This window comes from Dendrobates tinctorius, unplaced genomic scaffold, assembly GCF_039654945.1.
Source record: "Dendrobates tinctorius isolate UK_male_01 unplaced genomic scaffold, ASM3965494v1 ptg000455l, whole genome shotgun sequence".
NCBI classification, from domain to species: domain Eukaryota; kingdom Metazoa; phylum Chordata; class Amphibia; order Anura; family Dendrobatidae; genus Dendrobates; species Dendrobates tinctorius.
The window spans coordinates 1654182-1667116 of NW_027362117.1; the positions used below are offsets into that span (position 1 = coordinate 1654182).

Sequence of the window (12935 nt, forward strand, 5' to 3'; positions counted from 1 at the left end):
AGCAGTATTATAGTAGTTATATTCTTGTACATAGGAGCAGTATTATAGTAGTTATATTCTTGTATATAGGGGCAGTATTATGGTAGTTATATTCTTGTACATAGGAGCAGTATTATAGTAGTTATATTCTTGTACATAGGAGCAGTATTATAGTAGTTATATTCTTGTATATAGGGGCAGTATTATGGTAGTTATATTCTTGTACATAGGAGCAGTATTATAGCAGTTATATTCTTGTACATAGGGGGCAGTATTATAGGAGTTATATTCTTGTACATAGGGGCAGTATTATAGGAGTTATATTCTTGTACATAGGAGCAGTATTATAGTCGTTATATTCTTGTACATAGGAGCAGTATTATAGTAGTTATATTCTTGTATATAGGGGCAGTATTATGGTAGTTATATTCTTGTACATAGGAGCAGTATTATAGTAGTTATATTCTTGTACATAGGAGCAGTATTATAGTAGTTATATTCTTGTATATAGGGGCAGTATTATGGTAGTTATATTCTTGTACATAGGAGCAGTATTATAGTAGTTATATTCTTGTACATAGGAGCAGTATTATAGTAGTTATATTCTTGTATATAGGGGCAGTATTATGGTAGTTATATTCTTGTACATAGGAGCAGTATTATAGTCGTTATATTCTTGTACATAGGGGGCAGTATTATAGTAGTTATATTCTTGTATATAGGGGCAGTATTATAGTAGTTATATTCTTGTACATAGGAGCAGTATTATAGCAGTTATATTCTTGTACATAGGAGCAGTATTATACTAGTTATATTCTTGTACATAGGGGCAGTATTATAGTAGTTATATTCTTGTACATAGGGGCAGTATTATAGTAGTTATATTCTTGTACATAGGAGCAGTATTATAGTCGTTATATTCTTGTACATAGGAGCAGTATTATAGTAGTTATATTCTTGTATATAGGGGCAGTATTATAGTAGTTATATTCTTGTACATAGGAGCAGTATTATAGTAGTTATATTCTTGTACATAGGAGCAGTATTATAGTAGTTATATTCTTGTACATAGGGGGCAGTATTATAGTAGTTATATTCTTGTACATAGGAGCAGTATTATAGTCGTTATATTCTTGTACATAGGAGCAGTATTATAGTAGTTATATTCTTGTACATAGGGGGCAGTATTACAGTAGTTATATTCTTGTACATAGGAGCAGTATTATAGTAGTTATATTCTTGTACATAGGGGGCAGTATTATAGTCGGTATATTCTTGTACATAGGAGCAGTATTATAGTCGGTATATTCTTGTACATAGGAGCAGTATTAGGGTATGTGCACACACTGCAGATTCACATGCGGGTTTTTTCCTGCAGAACCACAGGTAAAACCGCAGGTAAAGTGACCTGCGGTTTTGCTGCGGTTTGGCCTGCGGTTTTGCCATGCGGTTTGACACCTGGACAATGGAATAGGTGGCAAACCGCAGCAGAATCCGCAGAGACAATTGACATGCAGCGGAAAAAAAAACGCAGCTTTTCCGCAGGTAAAAAACCGCAGCGTGAGCACTGCGGTTTTGAAAACCCATAGGCTAACATGGTAAAGTACCATGTCTGCGGAACTGCTGCAGTTCTGCAGGGCCAAAACCGCAGCAAAACCGCAGCAAAACCGCAGCGTGTGCACATACCCTTAGTTTCAACTCTTAAGTCATTAATCTCTCCCATTTCCAGGCTGGCGGAGAGGCAATGCTGTATTTCTTACATTAAGGATAACACTTGTATTTCCGGGATGATTGCAGCCAAAGAACATGGAGTTTGTCTTCAAGCAGAGAACGATCTCTGTGAACGGTCGCACTTCAAGGTGAGTTACAGTCTAGTGTGTATGGAGGAGCTGGACAACTGATCATCGGGGGAGATTTGTATCGGGTCTGGTCTGATTTTGGACTGACAATCGTTTTGTTCTTCCGGGCGTCCAGCTGAGATGTCTGTTGCTTTCTTATACAGAACTCTGGAGCACTCGGCCGATAACATGTAAGGCTTCATTCACACTGTGCTCAGGCAGCCGTTCGTGGGTCCCGTCAGGTTTTCCGTCCAAACACAGGATTCGTACATATGCGCAGACCGGACCTTAGAGTATAGTAGTGCGGCAGAATGAACGTGCGCTCTATTGTGCATCATTTTCAGGAGTATTCGCCTACGGCCATGTGCACACACTGAGTATTCGGTGCGTTTTTTACCCCAGTATTTGTAGCCAAAGCCAGGAGTAGAACGGTCAGAGGAAAAGCATCATAGAAACATTTGCCCCTTCTGCATTTTTCACCCACTCCTGGTTTTGGCTACAAATACTGTGGTGAAAAACTCACTAAATGCTGACTGTGTGCATGTGGCCTACTGGAGGTGTCCTCCTTTGTATATGCCTGAAAATGACGCACAATAGCGCGCGCGATCATCCTGTCAGCACAGTCTTTGGTCCGCTCTGCGCATATGATCCCAGAGCGCAGTGTGAATGCAGCCTAAGGTGTGTGGCGGCTGCACTCTTTGTTCAGGCTGTTTTGCAGCAATGAAGATTATGTTGTAACATTGATACAAGAGGCTCCATAGATAAATCTAATGATCACACAGAGAACATGCTATGATTTCATGACCAAGTGTTATAATGCAGCGCTGCCTGGTGGCCATCAGTGACACTGCAGCACATGAAGACAGGAATCATGCTCCTGTGTTCCCCTGGGTTCTGCCTCATCCTCCAGAAATCTAATTTTCCTCTACGGCTTTTAGGACACCACAATCCCCCAAGGAGCAGGGACCCGAATCCTTGGTTACCCTTCTCCAGGGATCCGCATTCATATTCCTTCGTTCCTCCCTCCTTGTTACATTGTAGCTTTGCTGTGACTGCTGTTCTATGGGACTGAAGATCCGGAAGGAAGGAGATTCCTGTGAGTCCAACCTGAACCTGGGCTACCCCTGTAACCACATGATGATGCTGTGCTGCAATGGAGAAGAGCAGTTACTTCCTCCAGAAATCAAATTTCTGACAAAATCTGAACCAACACCAGAACCTGAAAAAGGCAAGTATCCAAAACCGATGATATACGTATATGAAAAGAGATAAAAAGAAGTACGTTTGCAAATAATTATGATAATTAGCTAAGATTTTGTGTCTCCAGCTCCCATGCAGAGTGATGTATTTCCATGGTAACGGACTGCAGCAATCCTTGTGTTTGTTCCTGCAGTCACGGCTCACTATCTTTCTTCTACCGTCTTTAGGTTCTTAAGAAAACAAGTGTAAGGATTAGATACACCAGGACCAGTTCTGTTGCCATGGAGACACATAAACCTGCATAGGAATTTCTGTCCCATATTCTACAGCAAACGTTTGTAGCAAAATGAAGGGATCACCCCAATCCATGACAAGCAGCGCTCACAAAATGTCAGAACTGCTGCGTGTAATAACAATGAGGAAAGACATTAGATCTAAATCCCCCAATCTTTTCATCCTCGGGTTCAGACATCGACGAGTGCACCCTGAGTACGCACACCTGTGGCAGAGGCGAGCGCTGCGTGAACACGGTGGGGTCGTTTGTATGCGCCGTGGAGGTGACGTGTGACAGCGGGTTCATACTGGAAGAAGGAGTATGTCAAGGTGAGAATTTACTAATTAAAGACTGTGAAGGGTTAAAAAAAGCTTATCAGAACATCCGTCTGTGAACAAAGCATGAAGAACTGTGCAATAAGGCTCCGTTCCCACGACGAGGTCAGGGGGAGATCTTCATGTTGCTGATTTTCTACATCCATTAAGGAAAATACGCAACATAAAATCTCACCAAGAAATCATTGTGGGATCGCAGCCTAAAGATCTCTGCTTGCTGTCGGGGGGGAGATATTCATTGTGGGATCGCAGCCTGGAGATCTCTGCTTGCTGTCGGGGGGGGAGATATTCATTGTGGGATCGCAGCCTAAAGATCTCTGCTTGCTGTCGGGGGGTGGAGATATTCATTGTGAGATCTCAGCCTAAAGATCTCTGCTTGCTGTCGGGGGGGGGGAGATATTCATTGTGGGATCGCAGCCTAAAGATCTCTGCTTGCTGTCGGGGGAAGATATTCATTGTGGGATCGCAGCCTGAAGATCTCTGCTTGCTGTCGGGGAAGATATTCATTGTGGGATCGCAGCCTGAAGATCTCTGCTTGCTGTAAGGGGAGATATATTCATTGTGAGATCTCAGCCTAAAGATCTCTGCTTGCTGTCGGGGGGAGATATTCATTGTGGGATCACAGCCTAAAGATCTCTGCTTGCTGTCGGGGGGAGATATTCATTGTGGGATCGCAGCCTGAAGATCTCTGCTTGCTGTCGGGGGGAGATATTCATTGTGAGATCTCAGCCTAAAGATCTCTGCTTGCTGTCGGGGAGGAGGGGGGGAGATATTCATTGTGGGATCGCAGCCTGAAGATCTCTGCTTGCTGTCGGGGGGAGATATTCATTGTGGGATCGCAGCCTGAAGATCTCTGCTTGCTGTCGGGGGGAGATATTCATTGTGGGATCGCAGCCTGAAGATCTCTGCTTGCTGTCGGGGGGGGGGAGATATTCATTGTGGGATCGCAGCCTAAAGATCTCTGCTTGCTATCGGGTGGGAGATATTCGTTGTGGTATCGCAGCCTAAAGATCTCTGCTTGCTGTCGGGGGGGGGGGAGATATTCATTGTGGGATCGCAGCCTAAAGATCTCTGCTTGCTGTCGGGGGGAGATATTCATTGTGGGATCGCAGCCTGAAGATCTCTGCTTGCTGTCGGGGGGAGATATTCATTGTGAGATCTCAGCCTAAAGATCTCTGCTTGCTGTCGGGGGGGAGATATTCATTGTGGGATCTCAGCCTAAAGATCTCTGCTTGCTGTCGGGGGGAGATATTCATTGTGGGATCGCAGCCTAAAGATCTCTGCTTGCTGTCGGGGGGAGATATTCATTGTGGGATCGCAGCCTGAAGATCTCTGCTTGCTGTCGGGGGGAGATATTCATTGTGAGATCTCAGCCTGAAGATCTCTGCTTGCTGTCGGGGGGAGATATTCATTGTGGTATCGCAGCCTGAAGATCTCTGCTTGCTGTCGGGGAGGGGGGGGGGAGATATTCATTGTGGGATCGCAGCCTGAAGATCTCTGCTTGCTGTCGGGGGGAGATATTCATTGTGGGATCGCAGCCTGAAGATCTCTGCTTGCTGTCGGGGGGAGATATTCATTGTGGTATCGCAGCCTGAAGATCTCTGCTTGCTATCGGGGGGGAGATATTCATTGTGAGATCGCAGCCTGAAGATCTCTGCTTGCTGTCGGGGGGGGGGAGATATTCATTGTGGGATCGCAGCCTAAAGATCTCTGCTTGCTGTCGGGGGGGAGATATTCATTGTGGGATCGCAGCCTGAAGATCTCTGCTTGCTGTCGGGGGGGAGATATTCATTGTGGGATCGCAGCCTAAAGATCTCTGCTTGCTGTCGGGGGGGAGATATTCATTGTGGGATCGCAGCCTAAAGATCTCTGCTTGCTGTCGGGGGGGAGATATTCATTGTGGGATCGCAGCCTGAAGATCTCTGCTTGCTGTCGGGGGGGAGATATTCATTGTGGATCGCAGCTTAAAGATCTCTTCTTGCTGTCGGGGGGAGATATTCATTGTGGGATCGCAGCCTAAAGATCTCTGCTTGCTGTCGGGGGGGGGATATTCATTGTGGGAACGCAGCCTGAAGATCTCTGCTTGCTGTCGGGGGGAGATATTCATTGTGGGATCGCAGCCTGAAGATCTCTGCTTGCTGTCGGGGGGAGATATTCATTGTGGGATCGCAGCCTGAAGATCTCTGCTTGCTGTCGGGGGGAGATATTCATTGTGGGATCTCAGCCTAAAGATCTCTGCTTGCTGTCGGGGGGAGATATTCATTGTGGGATCTCAGCCTAAAGATCTCTGCTTGCTGTCGGGGGGAGATATTCATTGTGGGATCTCAGCCTAAAGACCTCTGCTTGCTGTCAGGGGAGATATATTCATTGTGGGATCTCAGCCTAAAGATCTCTGCTTGCTGTCGGGGGGAGATATTCATTGTGGGAACTCAGCCTAAAGACCTCTGCTTGCTGTCAGGGGAGATATATTCATTGTGGGATCTCAGCCTAAAGATCTCTGCTTGCTGTCGGGGGGGGGATATTCATTGTGGGAACGCAGCCTGAAGATCTCTGCTTGCTGTCGGGGGGAGATATTCATTGTGGGATCGCAGCCTGAAGATCTCTGCTTGCTGTCGGGGGGAGATATTCATTGTGGGATCGCAGCCTGAAGATCTCTGCTTGCTGTCGGGGGGAGATATTCATTGTGGGATCTCAGCCTAAAGATCTCTGCTTGCTGTCGGGGGGAGATATTCATTGTGGGATCTCAGCCTAAAGATCTCTGCTTGCTGTCGGGGGGAGATATTCATTGTGGGATCTCAGCCTAAAGACCTCTGCTTGCTGTCAGGGGAGATATATTCATTGTGAGATCTCAGCCTAAAGATCTCTGCTTGCTGTCGGAGGGGAGATATATTCATTGTGGGATCTCAGCCTAAAGATCTCTGCTTGCTGTCGGGGGGAGATATTCATTGTGGGATCTCAGCCTAAAGATCTCTGCTTGCTGTCGGGGGGAGATATTCATTGTGAGATCGCAGCCTGAAGATCTCTGCTTCCTGTCGGGGGAGATATTCATTGTGGGATCTCAGCCTAAAGATCTCTGCTTGCTGTCGGGGGGAGATATTCATTGTGGGATCTCAGCCTAAAGATCTCTGCTTGCTGTCGAGGGGAGATATTCATTGTGGGATCGCAGCCTGAAGATCTCTGCTTGCTGTCAGGGGAGATATTCATTGTGGGATTGCAGCCTAAAGATCTCTGCTTGCTGTCGGGGGGAGATATTCATTGTGGGATCGCAGCCTAAAGATCTCTGCTTGCTGTCGAGGGGAGATATTCATTGTGGGATCGCAGCCTAAAGATCTCTTCTTGCTGTCGGGGGGAGATATTCATTGTGGGATCGCAGCCTAAAGATCTCTGCTTGCTGTCGGGGGGGGAGATATTCATTGTGGGATCGCAGCCTGAAGATCTCTGCTTGCTGTCGGGGGGAGATATTCATTGTGGGATCGCAGCCTGAAGATCTCTGCTTGCTGTCAGGGGGAAATATTCATCGTGGGATCGCAGCCTGAAGATCTCTGCTTGCTGTCGGGGGGAGATATTCATTGTGGGAACTCAGCCTAAAGATCTCTGCTTGCTGTCGGGGGAGATATATTCATTGTGGGATCTCAGCCTAAAGATCTCTGCTTGCTGTCGGGGGGAGATATTCATTGTGGGAACTCAGCCTAAAGATCTCTGCTTGCTGTCAGGGGAGATATTCATTGCGCACGCTCAGGTGCATCAGTCTCTTCTGTTACAATGTATCAGAGTAAATAATAATATATACGTGTATAACATTTTGTTACAATGTATCACTGTAGACGATTTCCCGCCCTGGACTCCGGGGTCCGGCAGTCAATGTTTGGGACAGGGGTTTGAGAAGACAGTTCCGGGACCTCTAGAGATAGTGGCTCCCCAGGTGGACTTTGCTCCGGGCCCCTCTTCGGTGTGTGGCCCCGGCCAGAGCTGTCACTGGAGTCTTGTGAATCCTGGACTGACTTTTCCTATTCTTTCAGACATTAACGAATGCTCGTCCAGCCCGGCCGCCTGCAAGCAAGGATTCTCCTGTATTAACACCCTGGGATCGTACGTGTGCCAGCGGAAACACCTAAACTGCAACCGAGGGTACAAGGCCAACCAGAACGGGACCATGTGCATTGGTGAGGAGGGTCACTCAATGCCAGAGTTTGGTTATAGTACTAGCCATAGAGTCCTCTTCTAGTCCTGGGCCCCAGGGTAGACCCTGTGCCAGCGGCCCCTCGGCCCTCACAGCCCCCGTCAGGCAACAGGGCGCCACAATCCGCTGTCATTCAGTAGACATATTCTTTCCAGAGGCTGAAAACATTTTCTGACTTCTCACAGCTGAGAGTTTGTGACATTCGCATTTAGTAGACAGTTGGCAGCACACATCTTTCTTCTGTTCTGAGAATTTGTTACAATGTATCAGTGCAGGTGTAATTATTAGACCCATTTTCATACCATTGGTGATGGATGTAAGTGTTGGCGCCTTCCTTTCAATCTGTCGTAGCTGTTTTCGTTCTGACCCCAAGTCAGGCATGCCAGATCACCAGTGAGGCCAAATTAGGAGGTTACGCCCTTAAGTGACAAGAGCTTGGAGACAAAGGAGACTGCACACACAGGTCGTGGGCAATCACTTTATCTGACGTAATGAAACACAAGGCAATCTTTTATACCATTTACAACAAATGTAACTCTATGGATCTCATGTAGCCCCCACCATTACCCAGGGTCATACCTTGCTTACCATGTGCCCAGAACACGTGGTGGCTGACTATTGAGAACATATATGATAAGAAGCATAGCTTCCTTGAAGAGGAGACTGACAGACTGCTGCGTCATGAGAATAAATTCTAGCAATGAAAGGCAAACCATTAACCCTTCTATATCAAATCCTTTGGAGAGTGTCTGGACATGAAGCCCCCACTGAAGAGCTCCTGGGGGTCCAGTCTCTCTGTATGTAGGGCAGACATATCATTGGTGCAACCTGTGCAGCTAAACAAGGGCCCCAAGGTCACAGGCCCACATCCACCTGCAGAACAGATGGAACTATTGGATTGCCCATATGCTGTTCTTTCACAGGGGTCTCTTCTGTCTGCTACGCCAGTATCTGATCTGATGAGATGTACCCCCGGGGGTGTCTGGTCCGCCAGTATCTGAGCTGATGAGATGTACCCCCGGGGGTGTCTGGTCCGCCAGTATCCGAGCTGATGAGATGTACCCCCAGGGGTGTCTGGTCCGCCAGTATCCGAGCTGATCAGATGTACCCCAGGGGTGTCTGGTCCACCAGTATCCGAGCTGATGAGATGTACCCCCGGGGGTGTCTGGTCCGCCAGTATTCGAGCTGATGAGATGTACCCCCGGGGTGTCTGGTCCGCCAGTATCCGAGCTGATGAGATGTACCCCGGGGTGTCTGCTCCGCCAGTATCTGATCAGATGTACCCCCGGGGTGTCTGCTCCGCCAGTATCTGAGCTGATGAGATGTACCCCCGGGGGTGTCTGGTCCGCCAGTATCCGAGCTGATGAGATGTACCCCCAGGGTGTCTGGTCCGCCAGTATCCGAGCTGATGAGATGTACCCCCGGGGGTGTCTGGTCCGCCAGTATCCGAGCTGATGAGATGTACCCCCAGGGTGTCTGGTCCGCCAGTATCCGAGCTGATGAGATGTACCCCCGGGGGTGTCTGGTCCGCCAGTATCCGAGCTGATGAGATGTACCCCCAGGGTGTCTGGTCCGCCAGTATCCGAGCTGATGAGATGTACCCCCGGGGTGTCTGCTCCGCCAGTATCTGATCAGATGTACCCCCGGGGTGTCTGGTAGACTCGGACGTCACATTCTGTCCCTTCATTGCAGACGTTGATGAATGTGCCGGGGGGGCGCACAACTGCTCGGCTGACCAGGCCTGTTCCAATGTCGCGGGGTCGTACCGCTGTGACTGTAAGGCCGGGTATCGCTTTGACACGTTCCGGAGGAGATGTCTCGGTGCGTAATCTGCAGAATATTCTTCTACTCTCGTATAAGCGCCGACACTTGTGTCTTCAGCTTCTCCGATCTTTGCAGACGTCAATGAGTGCTGGGTGTATCCGGGGAGGACGTGTCACCACACGTGTGAGAATACGGTGGGTTCTTACCGCTGCGCCTGCTTCGCCGGCTTCCACCTGGGGCAGGATGGGAAACACTGTGAAGGTGAATGTTCACATCCTGGGTGTCAGTCTTCACTGCAGTCCTGTCATTCTGTTCATGAACCAAAGCTCGGGGTGAACAGACTCTAGGCTGTGGCTGAGATCTATGGGGGCTCAGGACCACCCATGGAGCGCGGGGTCCTCAGGACCAGTGTACATCAGACCTGTGACTGTTTCTCTGCAGATGTGAATGAGTGTGAGCGGAGCCCGTGTAACCAGGAGTGCACCAACATCTACGGCTCCTACCAGTGTTACTGCAAGGAGGGCTACAAGCTGGGGGACGACGGCGCCACCTGCGGAGGTAACGGGGACTGCAGACACTCAGGGCTGGTATTGGGGCGCTGTGTGGTGCTGTTATTGGGGCTCTGTGTGGTGCTGTTATTGGGGTGCTGTGTGGTGCTGGTATTGGGGCGCTGTGTGGTGCTGTTATTGGGGCGCTGTGTGGTGCTGTTATTGGGGCGCTGTGTGGTGCTGTTATTGGGGCGCTGTGTGGTGCTGGTATTGGGGCGCTGTGTGGTGCTGGTATTGGGGCGCTGTGTGGTGCTGGTATTGGGGCACTGTGTGGTGCTGTTATTGGGGCGCTGTGTGGTGCTGGTATTGGGGCTCTGTGTGGTGCTGTTATTGGGGCGCTGTGTGGTGCTGGTATTGGGGCGCTGTGTGGTGCTGGTATTGGGGCGCTGTGTGGTGCTGGTATTGGGGCACTGTGTGGTGCTGTTATTGGGGCTCTGTGTGGTGCTGTTATTGGGGCGCTGTGTGGTGCTGGTATTTGGGCTCTGTGTGGTGCTGTTATTGGGGCGCTGTGTGGTGCTGGTATTGGGGCGCTGTGTGGTGCTGGTATTGGGGCGCTGTGTGGTGCTGGTATTGGGGCGCTGTGTGGTGCTGGTATTGGGGCACTGTGTGGTGTTGGTATTGGGGCGCTGTGTGGTGCTGGTATTGGGGCGCTGTGTGGTGCTGTTATTGGGGCGCTGTGTGGTGCTGTTATTGGGGCGCTGTGTGGTGCTGGTATTGGGGCGCTGTGTGGTGCTGGTATTGGGGCGCTGTGCGGTGCTGTTATTGGGGCGCTGTGCGGTGCTGGTATTGGGGCGCTGTGCGGTGCTGGTATTGGGGCGCTGTGTGGTGCTGGTATTGTGGCGCTGTGCGGTGCTGGTATTGGGGCGCTGTGCGGTGCTGTTATTGGGGCGCTGTGCGGTGCTGGTATTGGGGCGCTGTGCGGTGCTGGTATTGGGGCGCTGTGTGGTGCTGGTATTGGGGCGCTGTGTGGTGCTGGTATTGGGGCGCTGTGCGGTGCTGGTATTGGGGCTCTGTGTGGTGCTGGTATTGGGGCGCTGTGTGGTGCTGGTATTGTGGCGCTGTGCGGTGCTGGTATTGGGGCTCTGTGTGGTGCTGTTATTGGGGCGCTGTGTGGTGCTGGTATTGGGGCGCTGTGTGGTGCTGGTATTGGGGCGCTGTGTGGTGCTGGTATTGTGGCGCTGTGTGGTGCTGGTATTGTGGCGCTGTGCGGTGCTGGTATTGGGGCGCTGTGCGGTGCTGGTATTGGGGCGCTGTGTGGTGCTGGTATTGTGGCGCTGTGCGGTGCTGGTATTGGGGCGCTGTGCGGTGCTGGTATTGGGGCGCTGTGTGGTGCTGGTATTGGGGCGCTGTGTGGTGCTGGTATTGGGGCGCTGTGTGGTGCTGGTATTGGGGCGCTGTGTGGTGCTGGTATTGTGGCGCTGTGTGGTGCTGGTATTGTGGCGCTGTGCGGTGCTGGTATTGGGGCGCTGTGCGGTGCTGGTATTGGGGCGCTGTGTGGTGCTGGTATTGTGGCGCTGTGCGGTGCTGGTATTGGGGCGCTGTGCGGTGCTGGTATTGGGGCGCTGTGTGGTGCTGGTATTGGGGCGCTGTGTGGTGCTGGTATTGGGGCGCTGTGTGGTGCTGGTATTGGGGCGCTGTGTGGTGCTGGTATTGTGGCGCTGTGTGGTGCTGGTATTGTGGCGCTGTGCGGTGCTGGTATTGGGGCGCTGTGCGGTGCTGGTATTGGGGCGCTGTGTGGTGCTGGTATTGTGGCGCTGTGCGGTGCTGGTATTGGGGCGCTGTGCGGTGCTGGTATTGGGGCGCTGTGTGGTGCTGGTATTGTGGCGCTGTGCGGTGCTGGTATTGGGGCGCTGTGTGGTGCTGGTATTGGGGCGCTGTGCGGTGCTGGTATTGGGGCGCTGTGTGGTGCTGGTATTGTGGCGCTGTGCGGTGCTGGTATTGGGGCGCTGTGCGGTGCTGGTATTGGGGCGCTGTGTGGTGCTGGTATTGGGGCTCTGTGTGGTGCTGGTATTGGGGCGCTGTGTGGTGCTGGTATTGTGGCGCTGTGCGGTGCTGGTATTGGGGCTCTGTGTGGTGCTGTTATTGGGGCGCTGTGTGGTGCTGGTATTGGGGCGCTGTGTGGTGCTGGTATTGGGGCGCTGTGTGGTGCTGGTATTGTGGCGCTGTGTGGTGCTGGTATTGTGGCGCTGTGCGGTGCTGGTATTGGGGCGCTGTGCGGTGCTGGTATTGGGGCGCTGTGTGGTGCTGGTATTGGGGCGCTGTGTGGTGCTGGTATTGGGGCGCTGTGTGGTGCTGGTATTGTGGCGCTGTGCGGTGCTGGTATTGGGGCTCTGTGTGGTGCTGTTATTGGGGCGCTGTGTGGTGCTGGTATTGGGGCGCTGTGTGGTGCTGGTATTGGGGCGCTGTGTGGTGCTGGTATTGGGGCGCTGTGTGGTGCTGGTATTGGGGCGCTGTGTGGTGCTGGTATTGGGGCGCTGTGTGGTGCTGGTATTGTGGCGCTGTGTGGTGCTGGTATTGTGGCGCTGTGCGGTGCTGGTATTGGGGCGCTGTGTGGTGCTGGTATTGGGGCGCTGTGTGGTGCTGGTATTGTGGCGCTGTGCGGTGCTGGTATTGGGGCGCTGTGCGGTGCTGGTATTGGGGCGCTGTGTGGTGCTGGTATTGTGGCGCTGTGCGGTGCTGGTATTGGGGCGCTGTGTGGTGCTGGTATTGGGGCGCTGTGCGGTGCTGGTATTGGGGCGCTGTGTGGTGCTGGTATTGTGGCGCTGTGCGGTGCTGGTATTGGGGCGCTGTGCGGTGCTGGTATTGGGGCGCTGTGTG

At 51.3% G+C, this 12935-nt stretch overlaps 1 protein-coding gene across 2 annotated transcripts in view; it reads left to right on the forward strand.

Annotated features, from left to right (window-relative positions):
• The window catches only part of FBLN2 (fibulin 2), a 110142-nt gene that overhangs the window by 92285 nt on the left and 4922 nt on the right, over positions 1–12935 (forward strand). For both annotated transcript variants that reach the window (XM_073564508.1, XM_073564507.1), the window contains exons 4-10: positions 1709–1838; positions 2859–3045; positions 3486–3620; positions 7646–7789; positions 9499–9627; positions 9706–9831; positions 10012–10128. In XM_073564508.1, coding sequence (XP_073420609.1) covers positions 1709–1838; positions 2859–3045; positions 3486–3620; positions 7646–7789; positions 9499–9627; positions 9706–9831; positions 10012–10128 — 968 coding nt within the window. The remainder of the gene's footprint in view (positions 1–1708; positions 1839–2858; positions 3046–3485; positions 3621–7645; positions 7790–9498; positions 9628–9705; positions 9832–10011; positions 10129–12935) is intronic.